The 21,726-nt window shown below is 37.2% G+C and overlaps 1 protein-coding gene across 1 annotated transcript in view; it reads right to left on the bottom strand.

The window, feature by feature from the left end:
• The window catches only part of Tbc1d5 (TBC1 domain family member 5), a 533,074-nt gene that overhangs the window by 240,856 nt on the left and 270,492 nt on the right, over positions 1-21,726 (bottom strand). Inside the window, exons 6-9 of the mRNA XM_052191804.1 lie at positions 21,008-21,116; positions 19,533-19,622; positions 19,369-19,443; positions 17,640-17,707 (exon numbers count right to left, since the gene is read on the bottom strand). Of these exons, the coding sequence (XP_052047764.1) occupies positions 17,640-17,707; positions 19,369-19,443; positions 19,533-19,622; positions 21,008-21,116 (342 nt within the window). The remainder of the gene's footprint in view (positions 1-17,639; positions 17,708-19,368; positions 19,444-19,532; positions 19,623-21,007; positions 21,117-21,726) is intronic.

Below are 21,726 nucleotides of genomic sequence, written 5' to 3'. Positions count from 1 at the left end.
AAAGCTCAGAGAATAGGACTTCTACAAATAGCTATTATCATTCTCAGTGATCTGTGGTAAGAGTCGGAACAAACCTCAGCTGTTTTTTGCTCCTCAGAATTCCAGGAAACTTTTTTGTTTTGTTTTTGTTTTTTCAAGACAGGGTTTGTCTGTATAGCCCTGGCTGTCCTAGAACTCAATCTGTAGATCAGGCTGGCCTTGAAATAAGAAATCTGCCTGCCTCTGCCTCCCAAGTGCTAGGATTAAAGGCATGCGCCACCACTGCCTAACTGTTTTGTTTTTAGACACCCATGGAAACTCACATGGATTTTGAAATCAGTGTAGTTCAGTGAACAAAATAGTCTCTTAAATGAAGAGTGTTGGAAACATTGGGTATCTATAGAAAAAGGAGTAAATTGGGCCACAAGATAAAAAAAAAAAAAACTTTACAAATGACTAAATTTTAATATAAAACTCAAAAAGAAACTATTAGAAGAAAATGTAGGAGAAAAGTTACATTGGCCTGAGCAATGATTTTTCTTTTAGATTTGACTCAAAGTGCTGGCAAGAAATCAAAAATAAAGAATGACTTGACATTAATAAACACATTAACAGTAAACCATGGAATATATGTGTAAGGCTTATGGCTCTATTCTAAAGCATGACACAAAATTTACAGATTCTCCACAACAAAGAAAACAAGATACTTCAGAGATAACTGACTGGATGAGAGAAAATGTATGAAAGCCATACATTTAATAAAAATTGCTCTTGTACACAAAAGACCGGAATAGAGATTTAGGTCCTCTATACTTCTAAACAATTAGAGATCTACAATCAGTAAAATATCACTATAAATCTGATAGAATAGATATTTTCAAAAATAAAAATATGAAGCACTATTGATGTGCCAAGAATGGAACCCCAAATAATTGTCTGATGATGATGTATAATAATATTATCAATATAGAATATTGTTTAAAATAGTCTCAAAAATAAAAACAGAATTTCCATTTCTTCATACTGACTGTATGGTTTATTATATCAATGAAATGTCTACACTCCTAGGTCGACAGTAGCACAAAAAACATTTACCAAAATATCATATCAAACTAAATTTATATCAAAGGTTGAAAACAAATGTATATACATTGGAATAGCATTTGGCATTAAAACAGGAAGAAATTCTAGTAGTTGTAAAAATACAGGTGAAAGCAAACATGCTAGCTGAAATAAATTATACAAAGAAATGTAAAATCTACATATTCTTACTTATATGTGCAATCTAAAATAATGAAAATCAAAGAATCATAGAGGTAAAGTGTGGGGGAGAAGTTTAGTAATAGATCTGTATTGTCCTCAGCTTAAACAAAAATACAATTAAAAAAATCTGTGTGTGTGTGTGTGTGTGTGTGTGTGTGTGTGTGTGTCTGTGAGGCCATATACACATGAGTGTTGGTACCCACAGAGGACAAACACATGGCATTCCCAGGAGCTAAAGTCATAGGGAGCTAAAAGAAGCTGATGTGGGTACTGGAAATTGAACTCAGGTTCTCTAAAAGAGCACCTCTTGCTTTTAACTGCTAAGCCATCTCCCCAGCACCCAGTGTTCCAATTCTTAAGTTGCATATCCTCACACAAATCAAAGTGGGCCACAAAAAAAAAAAAAAGGGAAAAGTAAAAGATTTGCAATTTCAAAAGTTAATTCATAATAAAAAACCATAATGAATTCAAATTCAAAGTATTTTTGGCAATACTTGACATTGCAAAAAAAGATTTTACTATAGAAAATATCTAAACTATCTTAACTCCATAGTTTTCAGATAACAAAGAAATAAATGAATGAATGAATAAATGAATGAATGAGAGACATGGGTGAGAGAATCTCAGGACTCAAAGGGAGGGACGTTAGATGAAGTACCCTACAGTGGGGAAGGTTGTAGAGTCCCCCCTCCAGTGAAAAGACAGGAAATCAAGTGGAGGGATGGGGCTGCCATCACACAGCAAAAATTCTGACCCAGAATTGTTCCTGTCTGAAAGAACTGCAGGAACAAGAATGGAGACAATGAATTCATGAAATTCTTAGGCAAATGGATGGAGCTAGAGAACATCATACTAAGTGAGGTAACCCAGGCTCAAAAGGTGAATCATGGTATGCACTCACTAATAAGTGGTTATTAACCTAGAAAACTGGAATACTCAAAACATAATCCACACATCAAATGAGATACAAGAAGAAAGGAGGAGTGGCCCCTGGTTCTGGAAAGTCTCAGTGAAACAGTATTCGGCAAAACCAGAACGGGGAAGTGGGAAGGGGTGGGAGGGAGGACAGGGGAAGAGAAGGGGGTTTATGGGACTTTCGGGGACTGGGGGGGGCTAGAAAAGGGGAAATCATTTGAAATGTAAATAAATTATATCGAATAAAAAAAATTAAAAAAAATATTGTCAACACCTAAAAAAAAAAAAAAAAAAAGAATGGAGGAGAGCCTGAGGAAAAGGAGGTCCACTGCAGGCCCAAATTGAGACCCAGCTTAGGGGAAGGCCTGACACTATTACTGATGCTATGGTGTGCTTACAAACAGGGGCCTATTATAACTTAACTCTGAATGGCACAAAAAGCAGCTGAGTCAGATGCAGATATTACACCCAACCAGTGGACAGAAGATGGTGACTCTTGTGGTTGAATTAGGGAAAAGATGGAAGAAGCTGAGGAGAAAGGCAAACCTTAGTTAGTTTTAACTAACCAGGACCCCCAAGATATCTCAGACACTGAACCACTAACCAGGCAGGAAACACTAGCTAATTAAGGCTCCCAACACATATACAGCAGGACTGCCTGGTCTGGACTCAGTGAGAGAAGATGTACCTAACTCTTGAGAGACTTGGGGTACCAGGGAGTGGAGAGATCTTGTGGGGTGAAGTGGGGTGGGGACATCCTCTTGGAGACAGGATAGGGGTGAGGAGGTACAGGATGTGGAACAGTTGGAGGGTGGACCAGGAAGAGGATAAAGACTGGACTGTGAAAAAAAAAAAGATTTAAAAAAAGTAAGAAACAGAAGGAAAGAAAACAAAAACTCCTAAGCAAGAAAAGCGTTAAAAGGAAGGAATGAAACAATGAAGGGCTTTGTCACTGAATTATAGTACATAATTACATAGTTATGGTAATAAGAAGTATTAGAAGTATAGGAAGGTAATAAGTATTAGAATAGGCAAAGCACTGGGCCCAGATGCGTTAGTGAAGCCGCAAGTATTTAATAAGATGTCCCAGGGGGAAATCAAGCCCCTGGTAAAGGTTTATAGTCATGCCGCAGGACACAGGAGCACAGATGGACTCGAAGGAAAAAATAACTGACGCTGTATTCATATTTCAAAACAGAAAATCCAAGTAAGTACTCATTCAAAGTTGAAATGCGCTGATGAAAACTCTCTAGTGTATCATTAACTAACATAACTGTAATATCTTAGTTTACTGTTTCACTGAAGAGACACTAAAATATTACACCAGGATCATATGAAGAACAGTGTAATAGTGAGAGCTGTGAGGCTGATGGAGAGTGAAGAAGCACATAGAGCATTTGAAGGGAAGACAGGGAAGGGAGAAATGTAATCAGAGTACAAAACAGATAGAAAGGTAATCAACACGTCATGGGGCCAGAAAGCAGGATGCTGTTTGAAACAGTGTTTGTTGGAAAGCCTTCAGGACTGGAAGCCAGAAGCTCGTGAGGCAAATGTTGGTGAAAGAATGAAGGAGATGAAAGAGGTCGGAAAAGATAGCTCAGCAAACAGTCTGTGAGCAAGGCCGTCAGTCAGAGGCAATATGGAAAACAGTATATATAGGAAAGAGGAGAAAGAGGACTCCCTACGGCATAGGAGAAATACTCGGACCACACTGCAGCCTCTGGTACTATTGAACAGAAAATACATGGTAAGTCAGGTGACCTTGCTGAGGAGGATCTAGACAGTGGCAGGGCAGACAGTGTTATCTCTCGCTCGGCTCCTGTCTAGGGCAGAGTGAACAGAGAAAGGCAGAAGGGAGAACTGGGACGCAGACATGTGCAAGAATCTGTCGACTTCGGAAAGCTCCTGCTTCCCAGCTCTCTGATCAGCCAGTGATGCTAACAGTATGGCACTACTTCTTGGCACAGTAGAATCTAGGACACAGGCAGAAAATAAAGATTAAAACTGAAACTAGAAGTGTGACTATGAAACCCTTCTGAAAGGGGTAAGATAAAGCGTTAGAAATGTTTCCAATCAGGAGAAAATACAAAGAAACAAAAAGATAAACAAAAAAACAAACAAAAAACAAAAAACCCCTAGAAAACAAAACAATCCCCCCCCAAATGCCCCCCCCCCAAAAAAACCAAGACAGCTCCTGGAAAATGTTAAGAAGCCTACTGCACACAGCATTAGCAGGTAGATTATAGGACCAAACTGTACCTAACAGCCCCTTACAACAACTACTTGGTCTAAAATGTCAATATTTAGAGTTGAGAATCTCTGAACTAAAAATAAAATTTAATTGCCATCCCATTCTAAATAATATGCAGATTCACCTATGTTCTATCCAATATGCTTCATATGTGCTTTGTTCATTCAAAGTGTTCAGCAAATATTTCTTAAACAAGAAGTTTTCAATGAATTAATGAGATGAGTTAGAAATTAACCATACACATGCTCCCCATGGACAACTATGAAGATAAACAAGAGTTTGGAATCTAAAAAACCCAGGAGCACAACTGGAAATTTGTACATTATTTTAAATGACCATTCACATTAAAGTAAGTGTGGAAAATATAAGAAAAGACAATCTTTATTAGAATCTTCAACTTCTACAGCAGGAGAGGGGTCATAGTCATTTACAAAAAGCCATTGCTAAGAAATCAAGCATACTTAGAAATAACCCAAGTAAGTGAAAGATTACTATGATAAACATTTTAAGACACTGAAGAAAAAAATGAAGAAGATATCACAAGACAGAGAGATCTCCTGTGTTCATGGATCAGAAGAATATAGTAAAAATGGTCATCTTACCAAAAACAATCTGAAGAGCCATTGCAAAGTCACAACACAGTTCTTCACAGAGCTTGAAAGGGCAATTTTCAGTTTCATATGGAGCCAAACCATACCAAACAAACAAACAAAAAACAAACAAAAAACCAAGATTGCTAAAACAACCCTGAATAGTAGATTAACTGCTTGGGGTAGGTACCCTTAGCACTGATTTCAAGTTGTACTATAGAGTATATAGTAATAAAAAGCATGGTGTTGGCAGACAGATATATTTATCAGTGGAGTCAAAGTAAAAACCAGATATAAGACAATACAATCACTGACAACTGATTGTGTGTGTGTGTGTGTGTGTGTGTGTGTGTGTATGCCAGAAATACACACTGGAAAAAAGACAGCATCTTCAACAAATGGTGCTAGTCAAACTGGATGTCTGCATATAGAAGAATCCAAATAGATCCATCCTTATCACCCTGCACAAAACTCAGCTCTGGTGAATGAAATACCAAATTATAAAAACAGATACACTGAGCCTAACCTGAAGAGAAAGTTGAACTCATTAACACAGTAAGAAAGTTTCTGAATAGAACACCATTACCACAGGCACTAAAATTAACAATTAGTAAACAGGACCTCATGAAGCTGAAAAACTCCTTCATGACAAATGACACAGTCATTCCAGTATAGGTCTTGCCTGCAGAATGGGACAATATCATTACCAACTATACATCTCATAGAGGGCTAACCTTCAAAACTAATATAGGAAAAAAACCAACTAGATATCAAGACAGATCTAAGTAGAGAATTTGCTTTTTTAAAAAATATTTTTATTAGATATATTCTTCATTTATATTTCAAATGTTGTCCCCTTTCTTGTCCCCCCCCCCCCAAGTCTCTTAACCCATCTCTCCTTTCCCTGTTCCCCAATCAACCCTCTCCCGCTTCCCTGTCCCAGCATTCCCCCACACTGCGGCATAGAGCCTTTCTAGGACCAAGGGCCTCTCCTCCCTTTGATGTCCAACAAGGTCATCCTCTGCTGCATATGTGTCTGGGGTCATGTGTAACACCATGTGCACTCTCTGGTTGGTGGTTTAGTCCCTGGGAGCTCTGGGGGTACTGGGTGGCTCATGTTGTTCCTACTATGGCGCTACAAACCCCTTCAGCTCCTTGGGTCCTTTCTCTAGCTCTTCCATTGGGGACCCTGTGCTCAGTTCAATGACTGGCTGGGAGTGTTCCTCTCTGTATTTGTCATGTACTAGCAGAACCTCCCAGGTGACAGCTATATCTGGCTCAGGTCAGCAAGTACTTGTGATCATCAATAATAGTTTCTGAGTTTTATAACTGTATATGGCATGGAAAAGTCTCCGGATGGTCCTTCCCTCAAACTCTAAGCAGAGAGTTCTTGAAGAGCAAACACAAACAGCTGAAAAACACTTTTTAAAATGTTTAATATCACCTTTCCAACTTGGGCCCAGAGAATGGCTCCTGCAAAGAAGGGTGGCCAGAAGAAGGGCCGTTCTGCCATCAGTGTGGTGGTGACCCGAGAACACACCATCAACATTCACAAGTGCATCCATGGAGGGGGCTTCAAGAAGTGTCCTCCTTGGGCACTCAAAGAAATTCAGAAGCGTGCCATGAAAGAATGTGTGGCATTGACACCAGTCTCAATAAAGCCATCTTGTCCAAGGGAATAAGGAATGTTCTATATTGCATCCGAGTACATTTATTCAGAAAACATAATGAGGATGAGGATTCACCAATCAAGCTCTACACATTTGTAACTTAACATGCCTGTTACCACATTCAAAAATCTATAGATGGTCAACGTGGATGAGAACTAACAGCTCCTTACATCAAGGATATGTGTGCGTGGGTGGGGGGCACTTCTCCATTGCCATCAGGAGTGCAAACTATACAGCTACTATGAAATTAAGTATGGCAGTTCCTCAGGAAGATGGCAAACGATCCACCTCAAGATCCAGCTATACTACTGTTACTTTTAGACATATGCCCAGAGGACACTTCTTCCTACCAGACATATGCTCAACCATATCAATTGTTGCTCTATTCACAATATCCAGAAATTGGCCACAGCCTAGATGATACCCAATAGAAACATGGATAAAGGAATTATCATATATTTATACACTGAAGAATTACTCAGTCATTAACAAAATTAAATCATGAAACTCCTAGGTAAATGTGTAGAACTAGGAAAAAGACTCATGCCAATTGAGGTATTCCAGACCCAAAAAGTCAAATATGGCATGTATTAACTTTTATGTAGCTATATTAACTGCTAGAGAATGTTTTTATACGCTGTGCATTCATAAGCTGATTTCTGTACCCAGAGATCTGGTTGCAATTTGGACCTTGGTATACTCAATACTTCATAAAGTATTATTCTCCATCACCGCTGATTGGTTAATAAAGAACTGATCAGCCTAGAGGTAGGGAGAAATGTTAAGGGAGGACTTCTGATTCCCGTGAGGTGGTCCTGGGTGGACAGAGGAGAGAGAAAAGAGGAGAGAGGAGAGAGGAGAGAAGAGGAGAGAGGGAGAGGACAGGGGAGGGGGAAAGGGAGGGAATGTGAAAGGGAAAAGGGAGAGAAGGGAGGGAAGCAGGGGGGAGGGGAGGAGTTAAGGGAGGGAGAGGGGAGGGGTTAAGGGAGGAGGGAGAGGGGAGGGGAGGGGAGGGGAGGGGAGGGGAGGGGAGGGGAGGGGAGGGGAGGGGAGGGGAGGGGAGGGGAGGGGAGAGGAGAGGAGAGGAGAGGAGAGGAGAGGAGAGGAGAGGAGAGGAGAGGAGAGGAGAGGAGAGAAGAGAAGAGAAGAGAAGAGAAGAGAAGAGAAGAGAAGAGAAGAGAAGAGAAGAAAGAGAGGGGAGAATTGAGGGAGGGGATAGGGGAGAGACGGGAGGGGGAGAGGGGAAAGGAGAGAGGAGAGGAGAGAGGGGGGTGGAGAGAGGGGAGAGCTGGATTAGCATGAGGCACTCAGGAGAAAACTGCCATATGAGGAGATAGAGTGGGAGCAACCAGGGCACGACCAAGATTGCAGGTAACACCATGTGGCTAGGAAGTAGCCCAGGCTAGAACTGTCAGGACAGAACAGCTCAGGATCTACCCAGCTATAGCACAAGAAGCTTCTTAATAAATCTGACATGTCTCCATGTAATTATTTCAAAGCAAAAGAGTTTTACATTTAGCTCTTAAGTCAATGATAACCAAGCTACAAACCTGTAGAACTATAGATGTAAGGTATAAAGAGATAAAGAGATTAAGGTGGATAGATAGCTTTCCTTAGTAAAGGGAAATAAAGTAGTTATTGATGGCTGAGGGCTCTAGAATGGAAAGATTAAGTGGGAGAGAGGAGGCAGGGATAAAGGGAGGGATTACATGGAGGGGTGCATAAAACTAGGAGCCAGTTGAGTGGTACTATGGAAACCTAGTACAATAGACATTTCTGAAAATATATAGATATATGAATTTGATCTAAATGAAACTGCCAGATAATATGGAAATAGGACCCCAACTGGATTATCTCTTGTCATCAAATGAACCTTCCAGTACTGGGAATGAGTTATAGCTAATTGAATTGTTGGCCAAAGGGGTCCCATGAGAATCCCCAAACAATCGGACTATTGCCAAGGTATTGGCTGCTCTCCCACAAACTAACAGCAAGGTCACATTGGTGACAACTATACAATTTATTGAACATGAAAAAAAAAATCTCGCTGTTACCTATAAAGAGCCTTCACACCTAAAATCTAGCATCTTTGGTACAAGAGGGTACTCTGCATACTACCAGAAAGGAAATGTAAACACCAAGCCAGCCATAAACCTTTGATTTACAATGGTGTCCTCTTTCCAAGATATCCAAGTGTAATGGTGGCACAAAGCTTGTTTGAGTAAACTGATATCTGATTTAACAAAAGGCCTACTCTAGGAGATTATACCCATACATGAAACTTCTCTAAGACTATGCCAGAGACACAGGATAAAACCAGATACTACTCATAAAAGAAAACAACAAAACAAAACAAAAAACCCATAGCAGTAAAATGACTTGTAATGATATTCTGGGATATTCTGTTGTACAATGATGGCCTTGCTCAGACATCATCAGAAACAATTCTTTCTGCAGTAGACGAGAACCAATACAGAGGTCCATAGGCAGGTATTAAGTAGAGATTAAGACACTGGAACATGCAACTCTAAATGGGATGTCTCTATCAAATCGTCCCCTCAGGGCTCAGGGAAGCCCTTTGGAAGAGAAGGTGGAAGGAGTCTAAGAGCCGAAGGGAAGGCAGTTATCAAGAAAAACAAAACACAAAATGCAAGCACATATGTACTCACAATGTCAACGGCAGTACCACAGCAAAGGCGTGCGTCTGCACCAGATCCTCTGCATATGTATTTAGGCTTCCAGTTTAGTGGGTTGTGTGATTCCGGAGTATGTGAACAAGTGGGACTCTGTGTCCTGTGCTTCTCTTGGGCTCCCTCCCTTCTGCTAATTTTGTCCAATTCTAACGTGTTAGTTTTATTTATTTATGTTATTATTGCCTCTCATAGGTCTATTTGCTCTCCAATGAGAGATAGAAAGGGAGTGGATCAGGATGGGAGGGTGATTAGGGAGGAATTGGGAGGAAAAGGGGAAAGATAAACTGTATTTAAAATATACTATTTGAGAAAGAACTCTACTTGTAATAAAAAAAAAACCCAAAAAATAGCAATATGGGAAAATACATATTTCTAAGTCATGTATACAACAATAATGATTATTTTGTTTCTACATTAAATCGAAAATAAGGAGAGACTATGGGCCATTGGAGAGAAGAACTATTTCTTCAATTTCTGAAAATCTGCCCCTGCCTCCTTCTCTTTAATATTTAACACACACACACACACACACACACACACACACACACACACACACACTGGTTGCCGACGACTCCGAGAGCGGCTTGTGTTGTTGTTTTCACTTTCTCGGCTGTGAACAAGTGCATATGTGAGGGCTGGTCGTGCATGCACAAGCGTGTACTTTGTCTGCATTAAATAAAATCACAACACGAAGCACATCCCCTCATTCTTGTGTGCCTGCAGTCCACCTCGAGGAGACTGAAAATATAAATACAAGCTGCTATTTTGGTGTGATCACAAGAATATGGCAGCTTGTATTTTTCCCCCTGTAACATTTTAACACTGGGCAGATTGTCTGCATTAACACACACCAAAATCAATTCTGCTTTGAAATTGCTTATAAAATCCCCCTTTCCCCAGAGGAAATTGCTTTTAGTTTAAATAAAAAAGTACATTCTAAGCAAGGTGTGCAAAATTTTCCAACAGTTAGGACATTCTTGAAGTATTTCTGCAAAAATGGAGTAAAGGGGAAGGTATACTTTATATTTAAAAGAAAAATAGCTAAATGATTAGCTCTGTAAAATTATGTGTATAGTACTAATATACAGGCTTTTTCAACAAGGGCCTATTTACTATCAGAAGAACAGAACATAAAAGAGAAATATACTTGACTAAACTTATATATTATATATATATATATATTATAAAAACTCATAGATTTTTTTAAGGGAAGAGAAAACACTGTGAATACATCAAATATGAATTAAACAAAAAGATAATCATATAGTACATAAAAATAATAGTTAATTATCTAGATAGTCCTGATCACAGGCACTTCTGAGAAGTTAGAAATAGACTACATATGTCTGTACAACATAGCTACTAAGATTTAAATGCCATTAATGTAAATGAAGACTTAATTTTTAAGTTTTATTCAAAATTAACTTAAAATCACAGATATTTGGTTTCTAACAAAGTACTAGTACATATGTACAGTTTTAAAGGGAATTCTGCAATTATTAATTAGCCCTCAAAATAGTAAATAATATTTTTTTAAAGTAAGATTATAAAGATTATAAAGTTTGTTTGCTCTGAAGTAAAAATATTCAATTTTTTTCTCCTATTTTGTTTTTTGGTTTTTCGAGACAGGGCTTCTCTGTTTAGCCCTGACTGTCCTGGAACTCTCTCTGTAGACCAGGCTGGACTGGAACTCAGAAATCCACCTGCTTCTGTCTCCCAAATGCTGGGATTACAGGTGTGCGCCACCACTGCCCAGCTTACTCCGTTTTTTTTTTTTTTTTTTTTTTTTTTTTTTTTTTTCTTAAGTGAAAATGACTGACTGTATCATGAAGATTCACATGGGAAATAGAGGACACAGAAATGTATAAACATCACCAAAGGAAAGGTGTAAACATCACGGTAAGGAAAATGACCAGCAAACTCCTAATTATGGCTGAAGTTATAAGGAAAATAGTAACCCAAAGAACTGTAATCATCTGCTTTAGGAAACAGGATATATCTAAAGAAAAGAGGAGACTATTTGGCAAAAGCTTATAATATGTTAATCTGCAAATGTTATAGATGTTGTGTATTTTTAGAATAGACCTTGACAGACCAAATAACATACTTTTTTGGCATTGAGTATGGAAATGCTATTACATCCTGAACTCAAGTTACTTTAAATAATGTTGAAATTTAAAATTGCTAACATCAGAGCTTTTGCATCAAAGTGTGGGAAATTTTATTTTTCAGGACAATCTAAAGTCTAAATTAAAAATTCTAGATACTGGACATTCCTTGATTTATATTGTACCACAGTTTTGTTTCAGTAATAAAAATGGGACCAGTAACAACTTCATTAGGCTGAAATAAAAAAATTATCACTTTGAAAATAAATACAAACCTCTTCAAGTAAAAAGATGTAGTGCCTTGAAAAGGGTATTAAATTACTTTAGGGGGGAAAATATCTAACACTGAATATCCAGATCAAATAAATCTATAACTTAGACTAGAAGGTTGATCCTCTGAGAGTTTTATTAAATGTGCATCTGTCTTGTAAGACTGAAAATGTTAAGAAGTACAAGGAGGCTAAGAAAACTGACTGCCAACTATTATTATAGCCACTGGCCTTCTATTATGCGTCAATTTAGCAATGTGTCTTAAGACAAAGAAAAAAGGAAGAAAAACTAAATCAAAACAAACACCACAAAACAAACAATAAAAAACGGATTGAGTTCCAACTCTCTGCTTTAAAAGGGTCTATCAAGTCTATCAATGAGGTGGAAAGTAGCCAGCCTCACACAGAGGTGTTCCACACACTGCTCCTCCTATGGCACCAATGGAGCTCACTGTAAATTTTTTTCCTTTAAGACTTCAACTTCTTGCCAGGTACAAGTCATACTTATCTTGTAATCTATGGTGCCTAAAACCCTTGGAGTTTAATACAAATTTCAAGAATGCAAATGAGAGACTGAAATACATGTAAGACCAAAGTGAAATATGATCTAAAAGTTAATAGGAAAAGGCTAAAACATGTAAAATGGGCATTTAAAAAATCCAAATGTAAAAGCCTGTAGGTGTGTCCTGGGTAAGCTGATGATAAATGTCATCACCTTAAGTGCCAGTGTCAGCGACCCAAGAAGTGGAGTAAGCAGAATGCCAGGCACAACCTGTTCTTGGAAGAATGACAGAAAATAACAAAGTGAGAGGTGACTAGATGTGTGTTACAGAAACCAGACAAATCCATTTTTCTGTCACCACAGACAGTCAGAGGTTTTAGATTTATATAGTCAAATTATTCATTACTTTTGAGAAGAGCCACTGGCTGAGCACCCAGAATGGACTGGTGTAGAAAGATATAAATAGAAGCATGGAGGACAACAGCAGCCCAAGAAAAGGAGGTTCAAAACCCACGCACAACAGTAATAAACGTAACTAATGAATACAAAAACCACACAGAGTAATAACCCCTGTACATCACCAATCCATTTACTCAGATTTTAATACTACATCTTTGGTTTAAGTCACTAATATTCTTTAATTTTGAAGACTCCTAAAGAACTTTATTCTATATATATGCCAGAATTATCTTCCAATACCACTAATAACAAATGGATCAAATCCTAAGTTCTTACTGAATTATAAACATGACTTGCTTAGGGGCTCTTGTCTTCTTGATTCCCCTCTTTGAATGACTTGGTTCTAGTCATCCCTAACTGCATTTTGTTCCTGTCAACACTTGCATTCACTGGAAACTGCTGCATGCTTTCCCCATTGCTGGATTACTCTTCTGCTAGATCCATAAAGGGGTGGGAATGAAGTTTTTTTTCACATCTCAGTTCAAATATCATCTTCTCAGAGATGCCTTCCCTGGCCTGCACCTGAAGGAAACAGAACTTGAGCTACTCTGTACCTACCCACTATTCAGCTTTATCTCTCCAGGGCAATTTTCACCCGTAACAACTCTGCCCTTGTTTTATAAGTGCTTATGGTCTTCTTTCTTTCCAGCATATCAAACATATACCTTGTGATCACAGACAGCTCCAATTCACCAATGTCCTACAACATAGGACACAGTGTTTTTAAAAAGTAACAACTTAAGAAAGAAGAAGCTCCTGAACTCTACTCTTTCCCTTCCATTATATTTCCATTGTAATACTAGTTGTTTTATCAATTCAACTGAAAATAATGGATTCCAGACAGAGAGGAGCTAGGGATGATGGTTTATACCTTTAATTCCAGCACTTGGGAGGTAGAGGCAAGGGAATCATGAAGGACATCCTTGCCTATGAAGGGAATTTAAAGACAAATAGGCCTAAATGTGACCCTGTTTCAAGAACAACCAGCCAATGCCATTACTATAGGTGCAAAGTGGTAATAATATTCAACTTATTAAACTTTGGTGATTTTGTAATTTGGTAGCTTTAAAGTCAAACTGGCTACCTTATATTTAAAATTAAATCTTCTGAAATTCTTTTCTTGATTTTTAGTTTTTGTTTTGTTTTGTTTGAGATAGAAGCTTGCTACAAACACCAGGCTGGACTAGATTTCCCAGAGCTCTCCCTGCCTCTGCCTTTGCAGTACTAGAGTGAAAGGCATGCGAACTTTGCATAGAGGTGGCATGGTGACATCCTCTAATGTAAAGAGACATCAAGGAGAGTCAGAGGGGGATCACCCCAGCTCTCTCTACCCTATAGGCTCTCCCAGATACCTACCCTGAATCTCCCAGATACCTACCCTGAATCTTGTACTTGCCTTCAAATCCACTAGTATAAAAAGAAAACAACAACAACAAGAAGACAAAAAAGAAAACATTAACTGAATATGTATTGATATGTGTATCTTACATTTTCAGAAAAAAAAAAAACCCTAGCAAATACAAAACCAGGAAAAGGTAGAAGAACAAAATTTTCCAGATCTAACAGTTTCTTACACAGCCATGGAAAAATATTTAAGGTAAGTAAGCAAAATGATAAATAAGCTATTGTTTTGATTGCTTATAACAATTCATACTCCTTATCCATTTTATATTTCTTTGGCACCTAATGGTTTATGAAAGAATGTTTCTAGGCCAGTGTCATGACCTTCTGTTTCATTTCATATTCACAGAATTAGGAATTTAAATACTTCTTGTAAGATGTGATAGTTTTGATACTTTAGACAATCACTACTATTTGGCTATTAATATATAATTCTATGATTTAGTACCATGAGGCCTGTTTTGCTGACTTGATTATGTAGATTCTTAAATAGTCAATGAAGAAATACTTTAAAAAAATCACTATTTTTATATGTGTCTCATATGTGCTATATAAAGGTGCTGTTTCTGAAAACTGGCACTAAAAAGTTCAAGTACTGCTCAGATACCAGTGAGAATGGCCTTTTTTGTAGGGGGAAAGAATGAATGAGTTCTGAACTAACTGGAAAATACAACCAAAATGACTCCAGGGCCACATGGTAACTACAGATCAGATGATCTCTACTCCTGATTTTCTTGAATTAGTGTCATTTTTAAGCAAATATCTTCATCTGCTGAATATCATCAGGTGTTTCAGTTCCATGATTTGGGACACAAAAGAAACATTTGGACCTCAGAATGCTAGGCCTTGACATTGTTACAGACAGAACTACAGTGAAGCACACTGGAGATATTGCAGAAGATTTAATCTTTCTAATGCACTGTCTCCTGGCTTCACAGTTTCTATAGATATAAGAATTAACTTTCCTAATACTACTATAACAGCACACATAGAAGACCTTCTCAATCACTACTCAGTGTGCAGGTTGAACATTCCTAAGTTTAAAATCTGAAATCCAAAATTTTGGGGGTAATGAAAAAATACTCAAAAAGTTTTGAATTCTGGAACATTTAGGATTTGGAATCTTTGGCAAGAGATAATCAACCGTAAGTGATTAACCCATAAAATGTTGAGCGGTAACTACTATTGTCGCCACTGACAAAAGGAGGCATGGAGATAAAGGATGCTAAGGGTAATCTGCCCATAGTTTTAATATGCCTTACAAAAAAAAATCACACATTACCTATGAGGTAAATCCCATGCATTTCCCAAGAGATGATGCAAAAAGATGAGGTCTGATTTGTAAAAGTGATTTACATTTACTATGCAACAAGAAGTGGCTTTGTCATATGTAAGTGCTGAGTCCACTAATAGAAGAGGTACTTGTTATATGCTAATAGCATCCAGAGAAAAGAAAAAAGGATAACAAAGACAAATGAAAGGAAGGAGGGTATAGAGTAATTTGGTTCGAAGGTGGTGCAAATGAATACACAGAAATAAATTGCCCAAATGTTACCAGTATAGATGATGACACAATACTGCCCTTTGAGAATCATTCAAATTGTGAAATATTAGGAACTGATAACATTCTCTGGTTGATAGGCAGTTTATTTTGAATAGGTTAAAATCTTCACTTTTAAGAAAAAAATCTTCGAAAAAATATTCCTGGTAACGACTATCCTAAACACATGAGAAATTAACACCTAAGGCATGACTATGTCAAAACTCTCCTGCAAAGTATATGTGACTTCCACTATACAGATGGGTCCTATAACTTAAGGGCCTAGAATACGGTATGCTCTCTGACTAACATGATGTCAGCAGGCTATAAAGTACAAGTGGCATCTGCCATGAGGATGGGTTCTATTGACTAGGAAATGAAGGTAATGAAAAAGGTCTAAGGAAACGAAAGTCTGGGATAAACATTCTGGGGTATTTGAGTGAGGCCTGAACCTACAGATAGTAAAGGTCACCCAGTTATTAACAGGATTCACTTCCATCCTTCTGGGTAGAAAACGGGTATACATTTCCACCATTTAGTAGACAATCCTATGTTTCTCCAGACAATACTGTTTTCTATAGTACTTGTCTGTGAGTATTCAATTCTTCTACAAAAATATATATTGAGTTCTTTTAATATACACATGATTCAGGGGCTTAGTGATTAAGAGTCCTGGATGCTCTTCCAGAAGCTCTGAGTTTAATTATCAGCATCTTCAATGTAGCACACAGAATCAAGAATAATAGTCTTTTGGCAACCAATATCCTCTTCTGGTGTACATGCAGAACAAGAAACACACATAAACACACACACAAATGTATATGTTTAAGTATATGTATATGTATATATGATACATACATATAATACATATATAAAATGTTAATGTAAATAAAATATGTTAATTTCACCTTAGCAGATTATGGAGAATTAGGGCTACTAGTGGTACACTTGCCACTACAATATACAATGGGTATATTCCTTCTTTCCAAAAGTGTATTGTGTTTATGTGTGTTTATTTCCTTGAGTACCTGAAGAAACTTGATGGATCAGTTATTTTTATAAACATGTGTTTGAGACAGATATTACCAGGCATTTTATTTTCTCCAAAATTGTACTGGACCTGCATATATCTGAAATAAACTGGCCTGGTATCAGACTTTAGAAGTTTGAAGCAGCACTGATTACAATGTGCTAAAACAATTTTCCTTCTTGCCTCATGAGGTTTGTTTCTTTACTGCTAGTGGAGCTTGTAGGGACCTCCATATTTGGTATCCAATGGGAGGTTCTGTCCTTAAAGAAGGTAAGAAAATTTTCTTTTCATACCAATTAAGTGTTCAGGAAATTCTGGCCTCTTGGCCCAGGGTTATTGACTATGAGAAAGTGAAATTAGCCTAGGAGCTTCTCAGTCCTCTGAGACAAGGCATTTTCTAATACAGATGAATGGTTCCGCCCATAGACACTTTTATGCTATTTCTGAACATGGTCTACAAATGAAGCTGTATCTGGAGATTTCTGAGACCTTGTGAGAAAACTTTAAGGAAACAAGAGTCTTTTAATCTCTGTTCTTCGAAAACATGGACTACTCTTAGAAAGTGCTTTGTGACCCTCCAAGTTATACTAATAGGTTAGGGTTTTAATTTAGATTACCATCATCTTATCCATTGCTATTCAGAATATCCAGAATAATGTTTCCAAGCCAAGATGTCATTCTGTCTATAGCCTAAATTTATTTGACCTTACCCCTGAGACTATATATAACTTGGACCAAAGAGAAGTTTGCTCACATGGTGTTACTAACCCTCAGAATACCTCCAGAATATAAACTTTCTGATACCCTGAATATAACTGGATAATCCATGAAAGAATGAAAATTTATTTCAAAAGAATAACTTTTCATCAAAGCATGTGGAATACTGAAGTCAGTGGGACTTACATGTTGTTAACATTACAAAGAAGTAGCACTATTCTGAATAAGTGGACAAAACATAGCTCTACATACGTTCTTTTGACATCTTGCTCAATCATGGACCGTAGTTCTTTATCTTGAAAGAACTTGTTCCAAAGACTCTGGAAAAAAATGAGAACAACTTAATTAGAATAATCTCACACTGCTTGACTTTTATGACTTCAATTTAGTAATTTTAAGTGATTGAATTTATTCTTCTGTAAGCTGTCATTTTGGACTTCTTAGATAGGAACCTCAGACAGAAATAATTTTTATTAAAATATAGTCTAATTTGAAAGTATCCATTTTTCATCCCTTACTGTGTGTACTTGTGAAGTTTCTATCAGCTCTGCAGGATGAAGGCACTACTGCTGCTCTTTCTGAAACTGGAAGGCATGTACACAAGTGTTCAAAATGGAAACTTACAGGAAAAGTCTAAAACTTACTTAAGAAGAGGGTTGGGTGGCACATACATTTAATCCTCTCAGTCTGGAGGCAGAAGAAGGTAGATCAGGCAAATCTCTTTAAGTGTGAGGCCAGCCTGGTCTACATAGTGAGTTTCAGTCTAGACAGGCCATGCAGTGGGGCTCAGTCTGAAGAAAAGTAACCATCCAAAAATTACTTGATATTTTATGGTGCTGTGGAAAAGTTTATGCCTCAGAAAAAAACCTAATATATCTGTAAAGTGAGGAAGAATTATTCAGCTAAATACTCAGGTACAGAGTAGTAGCAAGTGAATAAGTTATATAGTCCCTGTTAAGGAATAACTGTTCCTAAACTTCTCAGGAATGTGAGCTTCTTCAGAATCATTATGGGCAGTGAGTGCTTCCTTTCTTCCAAGGAAGGTGCTGCTCAGTAGACCTTCTAAGGTGGTTCTAAGGACCTCCCTTTCCACTGCAACCCTGACACAGCAGTTTTCTTCTCATGTGGATGTTCTTCAACTTTAGAGTTAGTTCTTAAGAGACCCCTTGCTCTTCCTGCTAGTGCCATTCCTTATAACACACACTGACACACTGACACACACACACACACACACACACACACACACACACACCCCTTAAGAATTTGAACAAAGTAGTCAGGCTTGGTGGCAAGTACCAAAAAGTTTAATTTTGATCATGAAAAAATTAATCTTAGACTGTGTACACAAATCTATAACTAGCAGTTAATTATTTAGACTGAAAGTTAGCCAGGAACAAATAGATAACCCATTTATTTCCCTATGTTCTAATGGATTAATGTTTTTAATTAAATTAGCCAAAGTCTATAAATTTTTCCATCAAGGAAAACAGTCCAAGAAAACAAATAGCCAGTTTTATACGAAAACCCAGCTCATATTAATGTAAGTATGTTTAAAGTCAAATTCGATTATATAAATTTACAAAAAAAATGAAATATACTTTGGAAGGCAACAGCCAACCTAAAACATTATTCACTTTTCAAAAATAGATCATTCCTATATTTAAAAAGCAAGAAATAATTTATAGTACAGTGGCTAACTTAAAGAAAAATTACTATGGTGTAGATTCTGACAGTCCCCAAAGCCTCCTGTGGTTTACCACTACCAGGTATTTACTACTCGAGTTCTAGGCACTCTTCAGGCTCTTGTGGTTTCCAAAGGCACCAGGTACACACATGATACACAGACATATATGCAGACCACATGCACATGCACACGCACACGCACACGCACACGCACACACACACACACACACACACACACACACGAGATGATTTAAAAACAGTCAAGCAAACAAACAAAAGTAATAAAAAGGAACTTTACTCCTTCATCTTGTGAAAGGGGATTGTTGATCATCAGATCCTGTTGGCCAACAACTTTCCTTGGATTAGTGATATGCTGATAAAGAAAGAGATACAGAATGATTAGAGGCTAGTGAACTTTAAAGTAAGCATAAGCAAATAATTTCAGTAGAAACATTTACTTACTATTTCTTTAATATTGCTATACCAGGCTCTTAGTTCTTTAATTCTACTTATCCACTGACTTTTATCTTGAGGAAGAACACAAAGAAAGAGCTGTTGGGGGGAAAAGTAGAGAAAACTTTGTATAAAAAAAATCTGCTAAATATGAAACCAAGCTAATAAAATTGTTTGAAAATTCAAAGAAACACTCAATTTATAACATTCTCATTTCAATTCCAGATAAGATGCTCATAAAATTTAAAACCAAATAAAATTTAAACGCAAAGGTTAAAAGCAAGAATTAAAAATGTAAAGCACAAAATATATTTAAGCTTTCTTGAAGATTTATTCTAAATAAAGAGAAACATTCATGGAGGTTCAAGTCTACCCTTCCTGGGAATGCTAGGACAGGATATTACTGCATTCAACACCTAGTAAGCAATTCCTAGATTTAATGTTCTGTTTTAAGAAAGTAGAACACCAAGCAATCTGAGAACTGAGGACATAGTCAAAGAAGTGGAGCCATTCCTTTTACAGCAGAGAATGTAATTTATAACTGGCAATCATCTTATGAAAATAAGCATTCTTAAAATGACAAATTTGATTTAATTTAGTTTAATACAATAATAAAATGAATCTAGACTTCTGGCTTATTTTAGTAAATGAAATATATTTAAAGTTAAACAACAGAGAGTGAGGGTGGGACACAAATATTTCAATATAAATTTTCTAGCAGCAGGTCTCCTGCCTGCTTCTAAAAATAGAAAAATGTATTTTCATTATTAAATCTAAATTATCAAATCCAGAACTATTTAATAAATCATGTATTTCTAACTTTTTTTTGATTTGTACAAACTCTTAGGATCAATTTATGCAGATAGTCTTAAAATACTGATAGAGGTCATTTAAAACTAAGTCCACACCCAAATCCATTCATTTTCGAAAAGGAAAAGGGCTAATTTTTCAAAGCAATTAAAATGATAACTGCAGATTATCAATTCCCAGTTTTGGTGACCAATGACTCTTTTTCTCTGAAGGAGAATGACCCAATTTCCTTCTCCTCTCCTGGTTGCCTCCATTTTATATCTCAAACAAAAGACTGTGAAGCCTTTCAGTGTGCTTCCTAGGAAGACAAAGGAATGACTAACTGGCAGATGCTCCCATAACAGGAACCTCAAGCTTACCCTCAACTTCTCCTGCCCAACTTCCAAGAAAATCAGAAAAACCCTCCTTAGGGTAATTTAATAATGCAGCTCTGAAATGTTCACCACTAAAGGAGATGAGAAGAGCTACTTCAAGAACATTCATTTGCTAGCTCCACTTGCCCAGGTGGTTTGACATTATTAGTAAATGTCCTATGAACGAGAAACATGAATGCTAAAAAGTTGGAGAGAAATATCCTGACAATTGAGTGATCCCTGTGTAGTAGTCTTCCTCGACATCAGGTAATGTGTTGATAGATTGCAACCACAAACTATAAATAAATATTTTCTTCTTACCTTCCAGCAAATGCTGCGGAACCTGCTGCTTCTCAGCTGCCCATTAATCCCCTTCTGTCTTATTGTTGCCAAGTAATTGTTGTTTACAAATAGTTCTTCCCATTCTTTCCTGTAGGAAAGAAACCAGATCAGGGTGTCCTTTTGTTAAAATCCTTCTACTACAAGAGGAGTGCTACAGGAAACTAATTTTAAATAGCCTAAGAAATTTAACTTTTAAAATGTATGCACTTAGTGGTGTTCTGTATCTGAACGAATGGCTGTCTTCTTGGACACAGTTCTTCTGTAGATTTAATGAATATGTAGATCGCTATAATTATCCTAGTTTTGAATTTTGTAATGTCTATGGAGGCTATTCCATTTCCTGTAAAACACTGACAGTGTAGTTCAGTGAATGTATAAGAAAAATGAGTTTTAATAAGAACATATGACACAATTATCTGTTAAATATATCTGTTTCAAAATTATGTAACGGAGAAGTACTCTTAGTTATACAGACTTCACACATGAAATAACTCTGAATAATCCTGTTTTCTTTCCTGGTAGGCCAGTCAGTTTCCTTTCCTGGTAGGCAAGTAAAATAATAGCACCCTTTTTAAACTGTGCATGCTCTTTCCTATTGAAATCTCCACAACTTCTTTCTACATGTTCAGTGTGAAAATGTTAACAGGTACATGGAAATTTCAAGAAAACGTCAAAAAATGTAAAAGCCTCAGTGTAAA

The sequence above is a fragment of the Apodemus sylvaticus genome, chromosome 9 (genome assembly GCF_947179515.1).
Source record: "Apodemus sylvaticus chromosome 9, mApoSyl1.1, whole genome shotgun sequence".
NCBI lineage: Eukaryota > Metazoa > Chordata > Mammalia > Rodentia > Muridae > Apodemus > Apodemus sylvaticus.
This window is presented reverse-complemented; position numbering and strand designations above follow the sequence as displayed.